General features: G+C 40.9%; 1 protein-coding gene and 1 non-coding gene across 5 annotated transcripts in view; both read right to left on the bottom strand.

Annotated features, from left to right (window-relative positions):
* CFAP54 (cilia and flagella associated protein 54) overlaps positions 1-23,101 on the bottom strand; it is a 246,818-nt gene that overhangs the window by 102,349 nt on the left and 121,368 nt on the right. For all 4 annotated transcript variants that reach the window (XM_070410862.1, XM_070410863.1, XM_070410864.1 and 1 more), the window contains 7 exons: positions 20,376-20,484; positions 12,444-12,596; positions 8,090-8,278; positions 6,157-6,244; positions 5,441-5,650; positions 2,327-2,393; positions 140-322 (listed from right to left, as the gene is read on the bottom strand). In XM_070410862.1, coding sequence (XP_070266963.1) covers positions 140-322; positions 2,327-2,393; positions 5,441-5,650; positions 6,157-6,244; positions 8,090-8,278; positions 12,444-12,596; positions 20,376-20,484 — 999 coding nt within the window. The remainder of the gene's footprint in view (positions 1-139; positions 323-2,326; positions 2,394-5,440; positions 5,651-6,156; positions 6,245-8,089; positions 8,279-12,443; positions 12,597-20,375; positions 20,485-23,101) is intronic.
* On the bottom strand, positions 4,687-4,791 carry LOC139007794 (U6 spliceosomal RNA). The gene has a single exon (XR_011470954.1). It is a non-coding gene; the product is annotated as a U6 spliceosomal RNA (small nuclear RNA).

Genomic DNA, 23,101 nt, shown 5'->3' with positions numbered 1-23,101 from the left:
TAAGAATCTTGAATATAGAGTTTAAAAGGTAAATAAGAGCTGACCAAAATATTAACAAGTTTTGAAAAGAATAAGGTTAAGTGGGCAAAAAAATTAGGCCACAGCAAATTAAGATTTATTAATTTTACCAATTACTTACGATTATATTTTGCTTAGCAAAGTGCAGTTCGCGTATAACATAATACAGACTGGCAACTACAGAGCAAATGTTAGCCCGGTATATATCCGAGAAGAGCTCGATGCCTGGGAGAAGCTGAGTGATTTCATACTGAGCATAGCAACGTTCAGCTTTAGGATGTGGAAGTGTGGTTCTCAGCAAACCCTGAAGATGAGAAAAGGTGAGACAAAAAGCTGTAAATAGCATCGACAATAATGACACAGAAGGACAAGGACATGTATTACTTCCTAAAGTGCTTAGCACATGCCTAGCACACCCTACCCTGTAATAAACAGTACTTATCATTAATATTATCAGCATCAGAGGTTCCAAATGCTTTTGATGTTGCCTTTGAAATCCCATGGTAACCGGATACATATTATTTTCAAGAGAAATTATCATTATATTGTTATCATTTGAGAGGGATGATTTTGCATTGGGCATTATGGCAAATTCTTTATAAACACTATCTCATTTAATCCTCATTTAACCAACCCCTAGCAGGATTATTATCTCACAAAGGGAACAACCGAGGCTTAAACAACTTATCTGAGGTCACACAGCTAGTGGTGGTAGAAAGAAGATTCAAAGTCATATCTATTTAACTAAAAAAAAACCCACAAAAAACGATGTTCTTTTTACTCTATCAACCTATAAGTAAAGGAGGCAACAGCTTATTTCAGAAGTCTAAATCAAGTAGAGGTAATTCTTAATTTGAACTGAATTAATTGAAAAAGTGATTTATTTTATTTGACCAGTATTTCTTAAGTAAATTATTTGACCAACATTTTACTAGATGTTGAAAAAAAGATGAATACACAAAATCAGATTTTATATTTAGGAGTGATTCTTATGTTATATTAAAAAAATTAAAACTTCTCAGTGACAAATGCATTTAAAATTATTTTATGCAAATATCAGAAAGAATCTTCATCAGATTACTCATTAAGGTTATAAGGTAACTACTCTAAAATGCTAGGTAGTTGTTTAAATTTTTAGTCTTATAAATTTGCTTTGAAAACATAAAAAGAATTAACAGGTTTTAAAAAATAAATCCTGCCACCTAATTTAGGTGTAGTATTATTAAGAAATATGTTCACATTAAGCAAAAATTGACATTTATTTTTAAATTACAGTTGACCTTTGAATTGCATGTAGAGGGCTAACTACATGCACTGATGTACACCATTTTATACAGGGGCTTGTGCACCCATATAAGTTACTATCTGTGGGGGAACCAATCCCCCATGGATACGGAGGGGCAACTAAGTTTTGGGGAAGTAAGAACTTATACACACATTCTCGACTATGTAGGGTCAGCATGCCCCCAATGCTCCAGTTGTTCAAGGGTCAACTGTACTTATTTTCTATAACATAAACTGCATTATTTTCAAGAACAAGAGGTAGAGTAGGTAAAGGATGCAATATGTGGAGGTGGAATCAGGTTATTTTCACTTTACACCCTCGCCTCTTCCCCTTCTTCCCTTTGAAGCTCAGGCAAGAGGTGAATAGAACATAAGAAAATTGAAAAGTCTGGCCTTACAGCCAGAGAAACTTTTCCCAAAGATCTTATCTACACAGCTGTCATATCAGACTCCTGTGATACACAGAACAAGGCGCCCATACTTCAAAGTAAACAGAACCTTCAGTACACTGCAAAGGCCCCAGTGACATTCCTGAATCTGAAAATGTCTTGTATTTCAGATAAAAGCTCTTTTTTTCTCCAGTAAAGTCAAACCCCAATCCTAGGAACTGCAAACACTCCTCACACTTCTGTGGCCTTCAACCTACTTCTTGCTTTCATTACATAGCATACTTGATATCTTGGAATCGAGCAAAACTTTATTTAGGGATGAGGTAATCTAAGGCAACCAGACCAACTTTGCTGCTCACAAGCAATATGATCTTACTAAGGACCGGAGTCTCAGCTTCCTTATCTGCAAAACTCCTTCTGGAATCCCAAGGGGAAAACAGACTCTGCTGGGCACTAAAGGTGAAAGTGGCGAATGGGGGTTCAGCCACAGAAGGAAAGATGGGCTTATGATATGTAATCAATGTTCATGCTATTTTCCTACCTGGACATTTCATGAATATGATAAACTACTACCCTTATTTTTTTTACTGAGTGAATGGTGATGCTACTGTAGAAAGATAAACATCAAGTATTACCTGAAAGAGTAATGCGGACAAAATGCAACAGTTGGATCTCTTCTCAACGTCCAACACTTTAATAAATCTAAATAAGTATAAGAAAAAGAAACTGATTCATAGACTATTTCTCAAAAATATTTTAGATAAATACATCTCTTATATTCACAGACTTTCCAGAATTAAAGTAGCCTTTGTTATTTTGAAGGTGCTACATACTACTGTAAGATCTAAAACACTGAGAACGATAAAAAATAAAGTTAAAGAAACACCCATAATCCTACCACCTAAACATTGATTAGTGGCAACTTTTTGGCCCATTTCCTTCCAGACATTTTTCTGGTTATAAACACACATATTAAGACTAGAATTATGCAATACATATAACTTTATAAACAAATTTTATGTTCATGGACATAATGAGCCACATTATTACTTTACAGAACTTTAGTACCTTTACCATATGAACATACCATAATATAAAAGTATTCATACTATTTTGATTTGTTCAATACTGAGGTAAACACTGGTATCTACATATTTGAGCACTTGTCCCATTAGTTCTACAGAATAAATCCCTAGAAGTGGAATTTTGGGGAGGAAGGGGGTGTACAATTTTAAAGTTTTTAATGAGTATCCTCCTATCTAATAATAGACAAAAATGGTAATTGACCATACCTTCACTACGCCTCCCATTGGCTAATCAGCATGATATGCAAATTAACTGCCAACAAAGATGGCAGTTAATTTGCATATACCGGCTGGGAGCGAAGACTGAAGACAACGTGGAAGCAAAGCGCTACAGAAGGGAGCAAAGTAGAGGCAGCAGAGACAGGAACAGAGCCAAGGCTGCAGAGGCGGGAGGAGGGAGGGGAAACCCAGCCACAGTGGCTGGGAGCAGGAGGGCGAACCCAGCCGCAGTGACTGGGAGCGGGAGGGTAAACCCACCTCAGCGGGTTTCGCTCCCTTCTGTGCTTTGCTCCAGGCGCAGAAAGTTCTATTCTTGCAGGAATCTTCCTGCAATGGGCCTCTAGTGGTTACATAATCCTTCCAAAAACTGAAACAGTCTGTTTTCTCACCAGTAGTATATTATGGACACACTAGTAAGTCTCTCCACCAAAGATTACAGTAATGCTTCTGAATTTACTGCTGTCTCATGTTAAGTCTAGTAGAAGAGTTTGAATTTCTTTTCATGTGGGTCTTAAAATTCACAGCTAAAGCTATAACCACATTACCTTCGTCTAAGTCTTATTTAGATAAAACCAGTTGGTTTCACCGTATCCTTACTAATAAAAGCCTAAGTAGTCGTCATGCCGTGATGCCCTCACGTCATCACAAGATGGCTGAGTGCACAGCAGGCATGCAGGTGAGGCAGGGCTGGGCTTGATGCTGCGTGCATGTCACGGAGCCTGCCTGGGGGTCCCACCTCCTCCCGGCTTCGTGTGGCAAGGTTTGCCTGGGGGCTCCGGGGGTCCCGCCTCCCGGCTCCACACAGAAGGAGGTGGGACCCCTGGCTCCAGCCTATTTCTTTGGGAAAATCCATCGAGGATCCCTGGATGGGTGGGCAGGCCCTACCTCTTTGGGGTGATCAATCACAGGGCTCCTGCACTGTGACAGGGCACAGGCCAGGCTGGGGGACCCCCCTCTGAGTGCACAAATTTCATGCACTGGGCTTCTAGTTGACTATATTAATTAACATCTATCTGAGTTCAGCTTCTCTATGTGGATATTTGGGTGTGGGGTTTGCCCTCTGAACAGCAGGGAGAAGAGTTTCCTCTGGTCAGGGAACCTCTGAGAACAGCCAAGGCCCCTGGAGTATCATCTATCCTGTGGAAGGCAGACCTGCAGCTGGACAATCAGAAATGACTTCCTGTTGGTTGAAAATCAGTAGATAATAACTTCAGGGGCTCAGAGAAGCTGAGGTGCCCAAAGGCAGGAATGCTGCAGCAGTTCTTTTTCAAGCCGTGAACCTTTATCAACCTTTCTCTTCTCTGCTGTCAAGCTCTACTAAGTCACAAGCTCAGACTTGTGTGGGGATTGTGTGTGTGCATATGTGTGTGTGCATGTGTGTGTATGTGTGTGTATATGTGTGTGAATGAGTTCTTTCCCAGGAGTGCAAAACAATCAAACTTCACAACATGTTTAATACTTTACTGTTTAATACTTTTTAAGTAGGTAATTTCTTACCTCCCCTGCTAAAGGATGCTAATTTTCTTAAAACAATGTGATTATTAACTAGTTATTCTTTTAAAAAATTTGCTTTGCAGCTCAAAATGCTATGCTGGTTTTTGCCCACCACGTCACATCCTATAGGTAAGCAATAAATGTAATATACCTGGGAGGTGAAGGAAACATGTACCTATACCCCTCCATACTTTTTTAAAAATATGGAACACTCCTCGAACTTGCTTGTCATCCTTGTGCAGGGGCCATGCTAATCGTCTGTATTGTTCCACTTATAGTATATGTGCTGCTGAAGTGAATACAGCTCCTTCTTTTTAAATTTTTCACATTAATCAAATATTTAAGACATTTGTGCCCAGCCGGTATGACTCATGTTTGAACTTCTTCTATGAACCAGTAGGTCATGGTTCCATTTCTAGTCAGGGCACATGCCTGGGTTACAAGCTTAATCCCCAGTAGGGGGCATGTAGGAGGCAGCCAATCGATGAATTCTCTCTCATCATTGATGTTTCTATCTCTTTATCTTCTCCCTTCCTCTCTGAAGTCAATATACCAGTAAATACATTTTTTTAAAGAAAAAAAAAAGCACTTCACAAAGCCTTGGGATATTGCTTTTTCATAGATATACTGATATACTACCAACCAGAGAAACTGGCTGAGTATCATAAGGATATTTTTTTAAAAAAAGATAATTTGTGATGCTACCTAGGTATAAGGCATTGCAACAGACTTTCACATGTTATGTGATGATAAGCTGAATAATGGTCCCCATGTCCTAAGATATCCATGTCCTAATTCCCAAAATCTATCAACACATTACCTTACATGACAAAAACAATAAAAAAGACTTTGTAGATGTGAATAAATTAAGAACCTTAAGATGAGGTTATCCTGGATTATTTATAGTGAAGCTATTAGCTACTATGCAGATCATTCCATTGTCACACTCACTGAGCTATCTTTGCCGATATTTCCGCCCCTTGCAGACATCCCCAAATGCCAACTCTGGACAGGAATTCCTCACTGTAGTCTTTGGAACGTGGAGGTGAACAGCTGTTGGTGGCATTGGTGACCGTGGTGCCCAACTCTTTCCATGTATGCAGCACATCTTGTTTTCTGAATATGTCATCAAGAGCTTGACACCAGCATTTAAAAGCAGCCCTAGAACAGAAACAGAGCATCGAGCATTCCATTCTCCGAGACCTATATCATTAAATCTTTCTAAAAGGGAAGGTGAATACACTGAAGAAACATTTTAATTAAAACCTATACCAGCCCTAGCTGTTTGGCTTGTGGAAAGAGCATCAGCCTGTGGACTGAAGGATCCCAGGTTCGATTCTGGTGAATGGCACATGCCTGGGTTGCAGGCTCAATCCCCAGTAGGGGGCATGTAGGAAGCAGCCAATCAATGATTCTCTCTCATCATTGATGTTTCTCTCTCTTCCTCTCTAAAATAAATTAAAATAAATGAAAATATTTTTAAATACTATATCATTTGTATATTATATATACATAACCATTTCTCTTAGGTAGCATTTGATGAATAAATGTAGCAACGTAATATTATTGAAGAACTAGCAATTACAAAAGACAATATTTTTTCACAATTAAAAAAGTGTTTTTCAAACAAAGGTTTCTCTCGTTCTGTAGACTCCTAAAAAATCTACCTTTTCTTTCCTGCGAAGACAAGAAGACTTCCAAGTTGATGCAATGCCTGAACTTTAAGACTTCTTTGATTGCTGGCTTGGAGAACATCTGTATTTTAATCAAGTAAAAGAACAAAAATCAGTTCCTGAAAAAGATTTCCTTTCTATTTGCAAGAACACTTTAAACTGTATTATTCTTTAATTGTGTGCGGTAGCAAACTGCACACTAGTAGTGCCTTCAAATGCCACATGATATATATACAGAAAGAGAGTAGACGATGTTCTATTTAAAGACTGTGGAGTGGGAAATTGGGTATAACAACAGGTAAGAAACATGAAGAAAGTGAAAGAAAAATCACGCAGGTAGAAAGGCAGAAGAGGCATGCAAGGGAGAAAGGGCTGGGTATGTATGAGATGACATGTGTGACTGGAACATGGTTTTCCTGGGAGGGTGAAGAAGAAGTCGTGGTAACATTACAGAGGCATCTGAATGCCTTGTGGAAAAAAATGTGGATGTTATTCTATATTAGAAGAGAAACTTTGAGCAGGGATGTGACAAGATTACAGCATATCAGATTCTTCCTTTTACCCAAATGCACAAAAGCAAATTTTTTAATATCACCTGAATTTGGGGGGTGGGTGTAGGGGTTGAGGGGTTCTGATGAATGCATGCTTTCAAGAATATGTAACTAAAATGCCCAACCGACATGGCAATGGTTTCTAATGAGGCTGTACTTCCCCCTAGAGGTATTTTGGAAGTCTTAGGTCTTAGGAAGGGTTTTGTTAGTCATCGCTATGGGGCATCTTTTGGTATTTTGTAGGTGAAGACCAGAGACACTGGATGGCCTGCAAAGCACAGAACCTTCACCCACAGTGAAGAAAAAGATGAGAAACCCATTTGAAATATTATTATTCTAACATCTAACTTCATTCTACACAAAAAAGGGTATATGTGCATGTTTTCAAAATGCTCTGAATTTGCCATAAATGCAACCGCACACTGTGGCACTCTGTTTTGTTTAGAACTTTACCTAGATTTACTTGCTATTTTAGAAAATTATATCACCAAGATAAACACTGCTGATGCCACGTGTCACCAGTACAACAATGAACCACTTAGCATTCAGAGCTGTGACATCCTGGTATGAGCATCTGATTGCTTCACTGTGCCTTCCACTGCTTGAGTACTTACATACCAACAATAGCATTTATTGAAAAGTGACTTGAGTTTCACATTGATTTTGGGGGGAAATAATACATGTAGGAAGAATATATTTAATGTAAATTTTACTCCAGAGAGTAGAGGGGGAATTGCAGAATGACTGCTACAAAAAAAAAAAAAAAATTAGGAGATGTTGGGTCTACAACATGGGTTGAGTATCTACTGCTGAATTTATGAAAGACAAAGAAAGTAAAATCAGCTGGGGCAGAGCACAAGAACTTGACAGTGGCCACATCCCGACCAGCGGTTGAGAGATTAAGTTACTAAAGAGGGATGGTCAGAAGGCTGGCCTAAGATCTTGCAATGTGGCAGCCAGGCTGGGGGAAGTGGGCAATGGGAGGAGCTGGAAGCTTCTTGTCTCGACTCTGTTCTGTCACGGTCCGCAAGGTATGACAAATAGACTCTATTTTAGGCTCTTTCGCCCCTTCTTTAATTCTATTTTTAAAAATAACATTTAAGCCTAGCCAGAGTGACTCAATGGTTGAGCATCAACCTGTGAACCAGGAGAAAATGGTTCGATTCCCCGTCAGGGCACATGCCCGGGTTGTGGGCTGGATTCCCAGTCAGGGGCGTGTAGGAGGCAGCCAATCAATGATTCTCTCTCATTGTTGATATTTCTATTGCTCTCTCCTTCTCCCTTCGTCTCTGAAATCAATAAAAATATATAATTTCAGGACCAAATGTAATACAGGTAATCATATTGAAAATAAATACACAATGGGTAAATCTTACCAATAGTTTCGTAATATGAAGAAATTACGAGTCCGAGCTGTGAATAGGGAAGTTTGCTTTTCTCCACTGAACTGAAAACTCTGAAGTGTTCCTGAGAAAGGTCGGGGGGTGTGGGCATGTGCATCTCTTCTGTCCCCAGGCAAAATTCCACCTTCCCAGCAGCAAATCTGGTGTTTATTCCTTTGTCTCCTATTCATGAAGAAAATGAATAAGAAATTTAAAATGGAAAAAAGAAGGGAAGTTCATGGTGAAGAAGAAGGCATAGAAATGGAAAGGGAGGAGAGAGGAACGATTTTGTATGTAGCTGAGACTTATTTGCAGTTTGGGGAACTTCGTTTCCTTAAACTTAGTATCTAGAATGATTTCTAAGAGCACGCATGTGTGTGGATTGGCTCTGTGCTCTAGCTATTTCACAGTTTTGCCAGCATGTAAATGTTGAGATAATGCTTTGCTTCTCTTGGGGATTGGTGGAAGTAAAACCACTGGGGTTTGCCCCTTTTTAAAGAGCTTCCAAGAGTAAGATGTGAGTTTGCCTCTGGGCAGAGACCTCTATGATAAAAGCAACACTTAGGTAGTTCTGCTTAGCTCCTGTATACTCATACCTATGACTTCTTTTATGGAGTCAATCCATCTCATATTTGGTCTCCTCTTTTCCTTCTGTATTCTATTTTCCCAGCATAGTGTCTTTTTCAAAGAAGCCGATCTCTTCATGATGTGCTCAAAGTAGAACACTATTTATTTTATTTTTTGCCTCCAGCAATGTTTCGGACTTAATTTACTTTAGGCCCCACTGGTTCATCTTTCAGGCAGTCCAGGGTATCTATAGAGCTCTCCTTCAACACCATATTTCACATGAATATTTGATTCATATTTTAGTATTTCAAAAGAACATTTGGTACCAGTTAAGATTCAGAGTGAGTTGATATAAACCATTCTTAGGAGTTTTATTTCCTTTTTTATTACCTTAATCATTGTCAATGTATACCATAATTGAGAGAACTTTAAACATAATATGGAGAATTAATTTAATGTAATATGAGTCTTTTAACAGTACACCCAAAATCTATGGATATGTATCATAGGTTTATGCAGAGGGCAGCTGGCTTGGAGAACATCTGATCTTTATTATTTTCTTCCTTCTGCTTACACTGGGCTTTTCTTGTTGCTCTCTTTCTAACTCTTTGAGTTGTAAGGTTAGATTATTACAATGTTTTCTTGTTTTTTGAGGTAGGCCTGTAGAGCTATGAACTTCCCTCTCAAGACTGCTTTCATTGTGTTCCATAGATTTTGGATTGTTGTGTTTTCATTGTCATTTGTTGCCATTATGCTTTTTATTTCTTCTTTTATCTCTTTGGTAACACAATCTTTGTTTAATAGCATGCTATTTAGCCACCAGGTATTTAATTTTCTTCCATTGTTTTTATTGTAGTTAATTTCTAATTTTATGCCACTGTGATCTGAGAAGATGCTTGATATGATTTCTATCTTCTTGAATTTGAAGAGACTTTGCCTGTGTCCCAATATGTGGTCTATCTTTGAAAATGACCCACTTGTACTTGAGAAAAATGTATATTCTGTGGCTTTGGGGTGGGATGTTCTCAATATGTCAATTCCATCTGATCTAGTGAGTCATTTAGGATTGATGTTTCTTTGCTGATTTTTAGTTTAGAGGATTTGGCTAGTGGTGTTAGTGGGGTATTAAAGTCCTCTACTATGACTGTATTGCTGTTGATTGGTTCCTTGATATCTTCCAAACGTTTTTTTATGTATTTGGATGCTCCTGTATTGGGTGCATATATGTTTACCAGAGTTATATCTTCTTGTTGAATTGCTCCCTTTAGTATTATGAAGTTGCCTTTCTTATCTCTTGTTATGGCCTTTACTTTGAGGTCTAATTTGTCAGATATAAGTGTTGCTACACCAGCTTTTTTTTTTCACTTCCATTCACCTGAAAACCTTTTTTCTATCCCTTCACCATCAGTCTGTGTGAGTCCTTTGTTCTGAGGTGGGTCTCCTGTAGATACAGATATATGGGTCGTCTTTTCTTATCCATTCAGCTATCCAATGTCTTTTGATTGGGGCATTTAATCCATTTACATTTAAAGTTATTATTGATAGGTACTTGTCTGTCACCATTTTTATTCTTTATGCCGGTATTCCTTCTTCCCTTCCTATTTCTTTTTTTCACAGCAGACCCTTTAGCATTTCTTGCATTGCTGGTTTGATGGTAATAAACTCCCTTAGTACTTTTTTGTCTGCGAAGCTCCTGATTTCACCCTCAACTTTGATTGATAGCCTTGCAGACACAGTATTCTTGGATTCAGACCCTTGCTTTGTATGACTTTGTATATTTCATTCCATTCCCTTCTGGCCTGATGTGTTTCTGTTGAGAAGTCAGTTGATAGTCTGATGGCAGATCCCTTGTAGGTAACTTTCTGTCTCTCTCTGGCAGCCTTTAAGATTCTTGCTTTGTCATTGGTGTTTAGCAATTTAATTATAATGTGTCTTGGTGTTGGCTTTTTTGGGTTCATCCTGTTTGGGACTCTGTGAGCTTCTTGGACTTGTGTGAGTTTTTTCTTTCCAATACCAGGGAAGTTTTCTGTCATTATTTCTTCAAATAGGTTTTCTAATCCTTGCTCAGTTTCCTCTCCTCCTGGCACCCCTATTATGCAGATGTTGTTTCATTTCATGGTATTCCAAAGTTCCCTTAGGCTCTCCTGTTTTTTACGTTGTTGTTTTTTTCCAGTTGCTGCTCTGCTTGGGTATTTTTTTTCTACCTTCTCTTCTAGCTCATTGACGTGGTCCTCCACTTATTCTAGTCTACTGTTGATGTTTTCTATTGTGTTCTTTATTGCAGCGATGTCATTCTTCATTTCTTCTTGGTCTTCTTCATTTCCTCTTGGTTCTTGCACATATTGTTGAATTTGTCTTCCATCCTTTGCAGTGTCCTTATGACCATTGCTCTGAATTCTTTCCCTGACATATTGCTTGCCTCTATTTCATTTACTTCCTTTCCATTGATTCCTCCTTTTCTTTCCTATGGGGACTGTTTCTTTGTCTCCCCATGTTCACTCCTCTCGGCGTGTCTGGTTATGTAGCTCCCTCTCTCTCCTGTGCTGACTCTCTCTAGGCCAGTGGTTCTCAACCTTGGCTGCACATTAGAATCACCTGGGAATCTTTTTAAAATCCTGATTTCTGGGCCTCATTCTATGGAAATTCTGTTTCTTTGTTATGGGGTGGGGCCACAACATTAGTAACAAAGAAACAGAATTTCCGGAGGATGAGGCCCAGAAATCAGAATTTTAAAAAGATTCCCAGGTGATTCTAATGTGCAGCCAACATTGAGAACCAATGCTCTAGGTGATCTCTGACCTTTCCATCCACAGATTGCCTCACCAACTGTGTTTAATACACCAATTCTGGGTAGATGTTATTTGATTCAGCTGTTCCTTTTATCTGCTCTGTGAGAAGGCACAGGACCCATCCACGTATTTGGTCGCCACCTTGTCTCCCCCTGGATAAACTTTTTAGGCACCCACAGCCAGGGAGGCTGGAGTCTCAGTGTTCGTGGGTTTACAGAGGTCCCTGGGTGTTGTTGTTGTATGGTCCCAGGAGGTGTCCAAGTTCTCCCTGGTTGAAAGTAAGGCTGGGCTTTTGATCACAGCCACTCTCCCCTTTAAAATGGCGCAGTCTCTGCAGCAGAGCTGGCCGCTCAGGGAGAGATTTCAGCAGTAGTAGAGGCTACCTGGCCAGGGGAGCCTGTCCACCAGTCCTCAACAGGCCTGTGGAATATAACTGTCCCTCATTCACAAATACAGACACTCCATGCATGTCCATGCACTCTCCTTTAGCTCTCTCAATTACACACTACCTTGCAGTTTGCCGTCCTGTCAGATGCCATCTTGGATCCATCAATGAAAAATCTTAATGATGCTTATATTAAAACATATTCATTTCTTTGATACTAATAAAGTAATGTTTTGATAGAAAAAATTCTAGTTAACTCAGTATGAATCAATTTACCTACTCATGAAAATTAAACAAGACTGTAGCACAATACTTGCATAGAAAATGGTAAGACCATAGATGTACAGAGTCAAAACATTAACCAATATTGTTTTTGTATCCCCTTTACACAGGGAGTATGGTAGTTTCACAGGAAGCATAAAAGCAGATGAGACAGTGCCTTGGTTGGAATAAAGTGAGAGATGATGTGATCCACTAGGCAGGAAGAAAGTGCAAGGCAGCAGTGAGTGGGCATGGAAGTGGGGGAGGAGGCACCTGTGGCAGGTAGATCTGCAGGTGGCATCCCCATCTAAGTAATGACTAAGGGATACAGAGCAAGTATTTTTACCTTGTGTCTGTGCAAGAAATAATGAAAGCAACTTTCTGCTGTGTCGGATTGATCTGTTATGATATCTGGACTTTTCCAAAGTCTCTCTAAAACATCTCAACGTATCTGTCACATCCACGGGCACAGAGAGGAGCCCTTTGGCATGGCTGTATTCTGAAAGGAAAAGGAAGAGTAACACTCAGGATGAAATGTGTCAGCAAGCAAACTAGTAGCAAAAGACTAATTCAGAGAATTTCTTGGTCCCAAATTAAAGCTGCTAAATTCAAAGCCTCCAGGTATGTAGCAGGTATTTCAACATTCAGGTAATTTTTTCTGTATGTTTGAAAGTTTGTTTAAAAAAAAAAAACATCTTAGAAAACTTTTGATTCTTATAAAATGCAAAAAAAAACCCCACAAAAACTCTAGATCTTGTCAATTTTCCTTATGAAGCCTACAAAAAAGAGAGAAAGCAAAAAAGTTTAGAGATGAGCAACTGCTCTCTTAAGAAAAGGACACTCTCTAACATAGGAACAGAGGCAAGGAAGATGGGGTCATAATAGAATATGAAACCAACAAACAGTCCTGATAAAAAAGAGTTGCTATAAGGTCTCTGGAGAGGAAATGACCATCCAAGAATTAGGGTGCAAAAAAGATGATCATGAAGCTGACACACACACACACACACACACACACACACACAAACAACAGCAACAGCAACAAAACAAAACAAGAAATAAAGACTTCAAACAGTGTAACAAAGGAATTTGCTTCTTTAACAAGTTGAATAGTCCTAATACTCCCTGCAAAATCTGAGGTCCTGAGAGTGCTGCAACTTTTAGGGAATGCAGCTATAAGAGGTTAAGAGGCAATACCCTTGCCCTCGAGAGTTCACAGGATAGCTGAAGAGATGAAACATCTGACATAGGCATATTAAAATCACACTGGCAGAGTGTCTACTTACATGCTAAAACAAGGGAAACATTGAGGTGAGAGATCAGCATAGAGAGGAAAAAGTGAGCTAGGAAGACTTCATGAGAGAGAAGGTATGCCAACTCTGTCTTAGAAGACGGCGAGGATTTGGTTAGGAAGAAAGAGGCAAGGGGGTTTAGATCCTTAGAATAAGAATAGCTGAAGTTGATTGAGCACTTACACTATATCAGATACTATCTACACTAATAAAAGAGAAACATGGTAATTAGCGTATGACTGCTACCCTTTTCATTGGCTAATCAGTGAGTATATGCAAATTAACTGACAACCAAGATGGCGGCCGACAGCCATGCACTGAAGCGAACAGGGAGGCTTGCTTGCTCCAGTGACTGGTGGACTCCAACGTTCCCCGCCTGCCGCTGCCGGCCTCTGACTTGGCAGTTTGAAACATTGTAACAAATATAGAAGCTAAACAACCCCAGAAACCAGCTTTCAGCTGCCGGGATCTCAGAGCTGGAGTTATACATTGTTTCGATTATAGAACGCAAACAAACCAGATACCAGCTTTCAGCAGCGGAAGCCTCAGAGCTAGAGCCAGAGCTAAAGCTGGCCCAGAATAAAAAAAAAAAGAAAAAAAGGAGTGGTTGGGAGCTTCAGTCAATCGCCAGCCTGAAAGCAGCCCTCAGCTCCTCACCCAGACTGGCCAGGCACCCCAGTGGGGACCCCCACCCTGAAGGGTGTGTGACCAGCTGCAAACAGCCATCATCCACTCATCCAGGCTGGCCAGGCACCCCAGTGGGGACCCCCACCCTGATCCAGGACACCCTTCAGGGCAAACCAGCCGGCCCCCAGGCCTCTATCCTATATAGTAAAAGGGTAATATGCCTCCCAGCACTGGGATCGGCGGAGCCGCAAGGCCTCCTGGCATCAGATCAGCATGACAGGGGGCAGCGCCCAAACCCCCTGATCGTCCTGAGGCTCTGTGTGTGACAGGGTGCGGCGCCCCAAACCCCCCCCCCCCCCACAGGCCCTGCTCTGTGTGTGACAGGGTAGAGCCATAACCTCCCCATCGGCCCTGCCCTGAGTGTGAGAGTGGCGGTGCCCCAACCTCCTGATCGGCCCTGCTCTGTGGGTGATAGAGGGCGGCGCCCCAACCCCCTGATCCGCCCTGCTCTGTGTGTGACAGGGGGCGGTGCCCTAACTCCCCTATTGGCCCTACTTTGTGAGTGACAGGGGGGAGCTCCTCAACCCCCTGATGGGCCCTGCTCTGTGCATGACAGGGGGCAGTGCCCAACCCCCTGATTGGCCCTGCTCTGTGCGTGACAGGGTACGGAGCCCCAACCCCCCTGGTGGGCCCTGCTCTGTGCGTGACAGGGGGTGGCGCCGCAACCTCCCCATCAACCCTGCCTTGAGTGTGACAGGGGGTGGTGCCCCAACCCCCCAATCGGCCCTACCCTGAACGTGACTGAGGGTGGCATCACAACCTCCGAATCCGCCCTGCTCTGTGCATGACAGGGGGCGGCGCCCCAACTCCCCAATCAGCCCTGCTCTGAGCCCGACCAGGGGCTGCACCTAGGGATTGGGCCTGCCCTCTGCCACCCAGGAGCAGGCCTAAGCCAGCAGGTCATTATCTCCCAAGGGGTCCCAGACTGCGAGAGGGCACAGGCCGGGCTGAGGGACACCCCCCTTCCCCTCTGAGTGCACAAATTTTTGTGCACCAGGCCTCTAGTCTATATATATAAAAGCCTAAGTGACCCGCAGACCAGCTGACCAGTAGCTATGATGTGCAACGACCACCAGGGGGCAGACGCTCTGACCAGTAGCTATGACGCACACTGACCACCAGGGGGCAGATACTCAACACAGGAGCTGCTGAGCTGCGGTGAGTTGGCAGCTATGGTTCTTGAGTGACACACCCAGAACCAGAGAGGAGGGAGCCCAGTTGCAGGGTGTGTCACCTGAAAACCACCCTCTCGCAATCTGGAACCCCTTGGGGGATGTGAGAGAGCTGGTTTCAGCCTGATCCCTGGAGGCCAGGCCAACAGACCCCACCATGCACTGGGCCTCTAGTTCTAAATAATTTACCTCGATAGTCTCATCAAACCCTAAACACAACTGTAAGAGGTAGGATGAGGAAAGAAGGCATAGAAAAGTCTGGTAGCTTCCCTCTAGTCACAGAACTAGCTGTGCAAGGAGCGGTATGGCAGAAGCAGTAAGGGTGGTGATTCGGTCACAGTGAGATGCCATGGCCAGTCCTCTTGAACAAAGAAGGGTTTGCCAGGGGCCTGAAGCCCCCATTGAGTGAATGCCCTTCATCCTCTTTACTGGGGAGCTGAGCCAGGGTTTTGAGAAGGACCCTGACAGGAAGAAAGTGATGTTTTAGGAAGAGTCAGCTGACAGTTGTATATCAGCTGACAGCAGACTTTAATAGAAGAAGGTTGGTGGCTGAGAGACTGACAGCATTTTGTGATTTGAACTTGACAAAAGCAGTAGCAATGTAAACAAGGGAGGGACACAGGGAACTTTCCATTGTTAAAGCAACAGGAAAAGTGCTTAAATTGACTATGTGGGGGAAAACGAAAAAGGGGTGGGAATTACCTATTCCCTCTCCTGTCAGGGCCAATGATCTTGCTTCTTACCTCACTTGAAAAAACTTGAAGCAATCTAAAGGGATTTCCCACAAGCCCCCACCAGTATATCCACCCATGCCTATCTACATCTCAACATCATCCCTGCAGCAGTTCTCCTTTCCCCAAATCATTAATTTTCTCTGTGCTGAATATTTCCCAGCGGCACATTTTGCTGTTTGTTTTTTTCCCCTGATTTAAAAAAAAATTGAAAATGTTATGTTCACTGCAGCATTATTTACAATAGACAAGACAGGGAAACAACTCAAATGTCCATCGGCAAATGAATGGAGAAGGGGAATGTGGTGTATATATACAATGAAATAAGAAAGAAGGAAATCCTGCCATTTGTGACCACATGGATGGACCTTGAGGGTTTTATGGTAAGTGAAATAAGTCAGACAAAGAAAGGCATATGCTGTATGACCTCACATGTGGAATCTATACAAACCAAACACATAGATAGATAGAATAGACTGGTGATTGCCGGGGGTGGGGTGGGGATGGGCAAAATAAGTGAAGATGGTCAAAAGGTAAGATTTCCAGTTATAAGTTCTGGGGCATGGTGACTATATTTGAACTTATAAAAAGTGAATACTTTAATTTAAAAAAGTAAAAATCCTTTCTCTTGACTCTACTTTCCCCCTCAAGGTACCATTCTATTTCTCTGCACCATGTTTACAACAAAACACGTTAAAAAGTTCTGTATTCATTGTTTCCCATTCACTCTTGAACCCACTTAAATCAGACCTCCCCCTCCCCATCACTCCTTCCCAAAGCTCTGCAATGTGGCTAAATGTGATGTTCAATTTTTAGACTTTACCTCACCTCTGACCCTTTACCTTACTACTCTCCACCATCCCTCTCCCACCAGGCACGCTGATAAGTGCTCCACTGAGCTACCAGGCCTGATCTTCATTTGTGCCCTTTCAGTTTAGACTCTCCTCTAACCTTATAGCACCCAAGAAAAAAACATGCTAGATATCAGTGGTCATGAGAAGATACTTTCTCCTGACTAACTGTGATAATATGGTAATTTTTAGATGATCCTGCATATTATAGGTTTCACACTGAGTTGTGATCATGAAAATCTTGGCATCCAGCTTAGAGCTCTTTATAAGACTCTTAGACCTCTTGGAGCAGTATCTTGGCCCACACTTTTAGGCTTATTTAGAAAGTTTTAGAATGGTGATTTTTTTTTTCAGTGAAACTCAGATCATTAGCATGTTTCTAAGCATGGTGGGCCTTATGCGTGTCACCATGACATGTTTGCAAGCTGGTACTCCGTCCTGTTCCTGCCATCATGCTCCCTCAAGTCCCCTCTCCCCTAAGCATGCACGGTCCTGCATGATCCTGAACAAGGTATACTCCCACTCCTCTCACCGCCACCCTTATGCACACCACCCTGAAGATTATAAATTTCTGCTCTGTTTTTCTTGCAAGAATTCATGCGCCTGGATTTTATCTGTTTCTCCTTAGAGAGTGAGATCAGGGAAAGAAGCCAGCAGAGGAACAGGAGGAAGCTGGAAGCCCTCACATATTAATATTTTGAGACAGTCAGTTACTTTCTCTAGGCCTTTGTTTCAAACATCTGTCAAAAGTGAGATGAAAAAAAGTGGGGTAAATATTATTTACCTCTGAAGGTTACTTTTTTACCTGTGTGTGAAGTGTCAATAAATGGAGGCTCACATTATGACTGTGAGTCAGGTGGTTTTAAAATACATATTAACACGTACCAGTACCAGGCTAGGCACTGAGGAAGTGAACAAAGCAGACCCGCTCCCTGCTCTTACAGAGCTTGCATTCCACAACAGAAATCATAAAGGCATGCGGGGCCAAGAAGACAGGAAGAAGGGGAAGTGACTGCCATCGCTAAAGTAGGGGTCAGAATAAAATTATCCTCCTGCTACTTTTATCAAATATCTACTCATAAATCATTCTTTTATTTTCTAAACTCTATTGTGCTATTTGATTTTCCTTTTTTTCAAGCCCTACTCTACCTTTTCCTTATGGTCTAATTAGGGTTCTGTTTGGTGTTTTGTGGCTGCCTACATGAGATTTAAAAGAAAAAAAGCAATAAGGAAATACCAGCTTCAGAGGCCTTATCCTGACATCTGTCTCAAGGAGGTTCCTGTATGAAAATTCCCTTGGATAATTCAAGAAGCTATTTCAAAGCCACAGCCGTTTGAAATAGGCGAGAAGAAGAAGACAAAGAGAAGTGGGAGGAGGAAGAAGGGAAGAAAAATGAAGAGAATCATTATGTCTCTCAGTGTACCAGTGTAGACATTAAAACTGAAATGCCAATCGCTCCTGGAATATGAGTCCACAAAGGAAAACTCCCAGGGAGTACACGAAATTTGTGCTGCTTTCTACACATTTGGTCACATCAGTCCAAATGTCCAGAGGCCATAATAAAACACACCTGCCAAAGGGCTGAAAATTCCAACATACCTGAAGACTGAACAACCCTATCAGGAAACTTAACTACCAATAAGGTCAAGACTCAAGAATGAGGCTCCAGACAGAATGCAAACACAGCTCCAATAAGATTCATAGCCACAGAGTTCTCTCCCCTATGAAGCTTAACAAGCAGGCAAGTTACTCATCCATACAAATAATAATCAATAAAGCAGGGTATTCTCACTTCTCCAAATCCTACAGAGACCTTCCCAAATTACATATGCATTATTAAATAGTTAGAGGGAGAATGGAATGCTTTTAAATAATGAGAACACCAAATGTTTCTACGCACTGGAGCATTACAACATCTGTTCCGGAGAAAGAAATGTATCAAACATTAGTAACAAATGCTGTTATGCCAAAAGGAAATATATGATGTTCGAAAGAAGCAATTTGGTGTGGAAAACATCAAGAATATGCTTGGTCTTTTAAAAGACTTGCAAACAAGTTGTGGTGACATATATAAGACCAACCATGATTATAAATATGTTAATGATCTGAGTTGAGTACACTGAAAAAAATTCAGCATCCTAAATATTTGCCAAATAAGCCCAAAAGTGTGGGCCGAAATACTGCTCCAAGAGATCTGAGAGTCTTATAGAGCTATAATCTGAATGCCAAGATTTTCATGATAATAACTCAATGTGAAACCTATATTTAATATGCAGGATCATCTAAAAATTACCATACTATCATAATTAGTCAGAAGAAAGTATCTGTCTTCCCATGACCACTGATATCTACCATGTATTTTCTTGAGTGATATAAGGTTAGAGTAGAGTCTAACTTGAAAGGGCACAAATGAGGATCAGTGCTCAGTGGAGCACTTATGGGCTAAACAATCAGACCAGGGTTTGAATCACAATTCCAGTACTTACTAGTAACATTTCATTCTCTCATCTGTAATGTAAGCATAAAAATACCTATTACTAAGACTGCAAAAATTAAAGCACCTAGTGGTTGCCAAGTGATAAATATAGTGCCTGCCACTATAATATTCTTTAAGTTTTTATCCATTCAAATATTCCTGCTCTAACCATTACTCAAACTGGCTTATACCTCCACCACCGTTGAGATTCAACCCAGAAGATCCCTGTGGCCGGATTCCACTTGCCTTCCCGCCTGTCCACCACCTTGATTTTCCAAATGAGCTTTAACAACAGATAGGCACAGTGCTTTTCTGACATAATGCTTCTATCACCAATAAGCACCTACTGTCACACGGGTCTAGAATTTTACTAGGTATATCTTTTCTATCCCTTCTATGGCAGTCATTATTTTGATAACCAGCATTTCTGACACATTTTCTCACATCTGCCAGTCCCTTTTTAGTATGTAGGAGATAATGTAAGTCACATTCTGAGTTATGGATTCCAAATTTGGCGATCTCCAGAGTTTTAACAGACAAGATCAAGAAAAGGAGAACACACCTGGGAAGAATCACACTCTTTGACTGGAACTAGTCACATATTATGACCACATGAATCCTTCAACTGTTTATTGAATATGAGGGGATACTTGGATTTATCCTGGACAGTAAAACCTAAACTTTGTGGTCACCAACCTCCTTCTACTGGACCCTCTACACTTACTCTGCAGCCCTTCCATCTTCCCTTCTCCTATTTACCTCAAGGACCAGTCCACTCTTTCACATTCTGAAATCTCCTACCCTATCAGCCGTGGCTATGCTTTCAAACCCCTGCTTCATGAAGAAAATCTTCAATACCCAGTGAGATGCCTTCAACTGCTGCTCTTCCCACCTACCAACATTCCCACATGTGAACCTCTTCTCTTCTCCTCCCCTTCTGCCCGGGGTGTTCCACCCTCCTGTCCAAGGCCAGTTCCCCTGCAAACATTTTAATTACGGAAGATCTGTCAAGCAGAATGCAACAGCAAACCTTGCTTTAAAAGCGTTTCAAGGTAAACTGGTACTCACCTGAAAGGATGAGCTTTTGGAGGAAATCTGAGTCGTTTTCTGTGTCTATCAGTTGACTGCGGGGAGAATTAATCTTGATTTGCTTCCCAATAAAATTTCGGCAGGTTATCTTAAAAAAGGAAAGTTGAAAAAATATAACTTAGGTATTTATAGCCCAAAATTTGGCTTGCTTAAAATGTTTATCTTATTTTTCATTTGTCAAAAATAAAAAAGAGAGACAAAAGGATGCTACAAATAAAAACTCGCAGAGACTTTTGGGGGAAAAAGCAGCCACATAATTTTTCGTATTTCTTTAGTACAGCACAGCTGGAAGAGCATTAGGCAAATTATGTAGAACAATTAGAATATAATTTTCAGATATTCTATAAATTTACAAGCCTGAATATATCTCCCATTATGTAAGTTGAGACATAGTTAAAATATAGGTTGCTTTTCCAATGGCAGATTTTTCCACTCTACTCATAATTAACACAATTTAAACTTCCCTGGTGAAGTTTTTCAAAACTAACTTCCCTTATAGTATTTTAAAAATTTATTTTCTAACAGATACTTGAGTGCTAAAATTATAAAGTATCTTAAAGTGAAACATTTTTAAACAGAAGGAAATTATTTTAAAAGGTCCAAGATCCTCTTCTCCCTGTTGCTCCCTTCCCACTCCTTGAGCTAACCTATTGCTCCAAATACAGCCCCCCTTGCGCCCTAGTCTGATTAGATGCTGCTGCTTGATTGTCCCCTGTAGGTACTTCTACTATGAGATGTAAATACAGCCTAATGAAATGCAAATTCCTTCCCAAGCCTTATATGGTCCTATTTGACCTAGTCCTTCCTACTTCTCCAGCTTCATTAAACAAAATTTTATTGAACGCTTACTAGGTGCCAAGCTCAAGGACTATATAGCAGAGAACAAAGAAAACAAAAATTCCTGTTCTTATGAAACTTATTCTAGTGGAAGCAGAGAGATAATAAATAAAACAGAGAAGTACATTATAGAGAATATTAAAGAGTTATAAATACTATACAGAGAAATTAAGCAAACAAGCACAAAATTTTTAATAGAGTAATGAAGAAAGTACTCACAGAGAATATGGCATTTAACAAAAATGCAAGAGAAAGGCAAGGGAAAAGTCAATATGGATATTGGGGAGGAGGATTCCAAGCAAGGGAACAGCAAAGGCAAAGACCCTGAGGCAGAACTGTCTTAAAGAACAGGGCAACCTGAGGAGGAGTCATAGGAGAGGAGTTACTGGGGGATACACGGGGATAAGTTATGTAGGGCATTAAGGCCATGATAGGATGTTCATTTTAACTCTGAAGCAGATGGGAAGTCGCTTTTGGGTTTAAAATGGGGTAATGACATGACATGGTTGACTTAGGTTTTTAAAAGTTGTTCTATCTACTGCATTGAGACTAGACTGTGGGCTGGAGGCAGAGTTTCAAGGAGGTTGGAAGCAAGACCACTAATTAGGAAGTCATTGCATTGATCAAAGAAAATATAACTGTAGCTTGGATCAGAGCAGGGGTTGTGGAGGTAGCAAGATGTAGTAAGGTTCTGAATAAATTTTGAAGGTAGGGGATTTGGCAACCAATTTGAAGTGCAGTGTGAAAGCAAGAGAAGAATCAGGGGTGTCCCCTAGGTGTCTGGCCTGAGCAGCTAGGAGAGTGGTGTTGTTCAGTGGTTGAGCGTCAACCTATAAACCAGGAGGTCACAGTTCGATTCCTGGTCAGGGCACATGACCAGGTTGTGGGCTCTATCTCCAGTCGGGGGCATGAAGGAGGCAGCCAATCAATAATTCTCTCTCATCATTGATGTTTCTATCTCTCACTCTCCTTCTCCTTTCCTCTCTGAAATCAATAAAAATATATTTTGAAAATTAAAAAACAACAACAATGTGGAGGACTTGGCAGAACAGGTTTGTTTGAGATAAGCTAAATGTGAGAAGTGTATTAAATATCTAAGAGACAATGTTGATTGGGCAGTCTGGTATTTTGATGAGTCAATTTGGTTAGGCTAAACCATGAAGGCTAATGAAGGGAAGAATCTATTTTTTAACATACATAAACCTCAATCCAGTTATTCAATCAAACTGTAATCTAGGTGCTATTATGAAAGAATTTGGCAGATACTAATTAAAGTTCCTAATAAATTGACTTTAATTAGGGAGATTATCCTAGGTGGGCCTAACCCAATCAGGTAAGTCCTTGATAGTGCAGGTGATCTCCAGACTCCAAATTCCAACCAGCCTCCAGATCTAAAACTGTTCTGGCACCAGTGGATTCTCCCTGAGTGACTTCTTATGGAGAACAACTTCTGGCCACACCTGTAGGGTCCCTTCCTGCTCTTGATCCTAACTGCCTACCCTACAGATTTTGGACTTGCTTAGTCAGTCCCCATGATCATATAAGCCAAGTCCTTGTAATAAATCTAGAGAGATAGATGATAGGTAGGTAGGTAGATGATAGATAGATAGATAGATAGATAGATAGACAGATAGATAGATAGATAGGTCTTACTAGTTATGCTTCTCTTATTGAACCCTGACTGGTACAGGCAATTAGATATGTCAATACAGAATTCAGGAGAAAGGTCTAGAATGGAGATGTAATTTTGATAGTCATTATCATAAAGATGATACTCAGACCCAAGACTGAATTAACTCACCATGTCAAAGAATGCGCACAGAGAAGACAGAGGACCAAGAACAGAGTCTTGGGACACACTTAACACT

The sequence above is a fragment of the Myotis yumanensis genome, unplaced genomic scaffold, assembly GCF_028538775.1.
Source record: "Myotis yumanensis isolate MYYU_CA2020_CCGP unplaced genomic scaffold, mMyoYum1.0.hap1 SCAF_3, whole genome shotgun sequence".
In the NCBI taxonomy this organism is placed as follows: Eukaryota; Metazoa; Chordata; class Mammalia; order Chiroptera; family Vespertilionidae; genus Myotis; species Myotis yumanensis.
The sequence above is the reverse complement of the archived record's forward strand: the minus strand, read 5'-3'. Positions and strand labels throughout refer to the sequence as shown.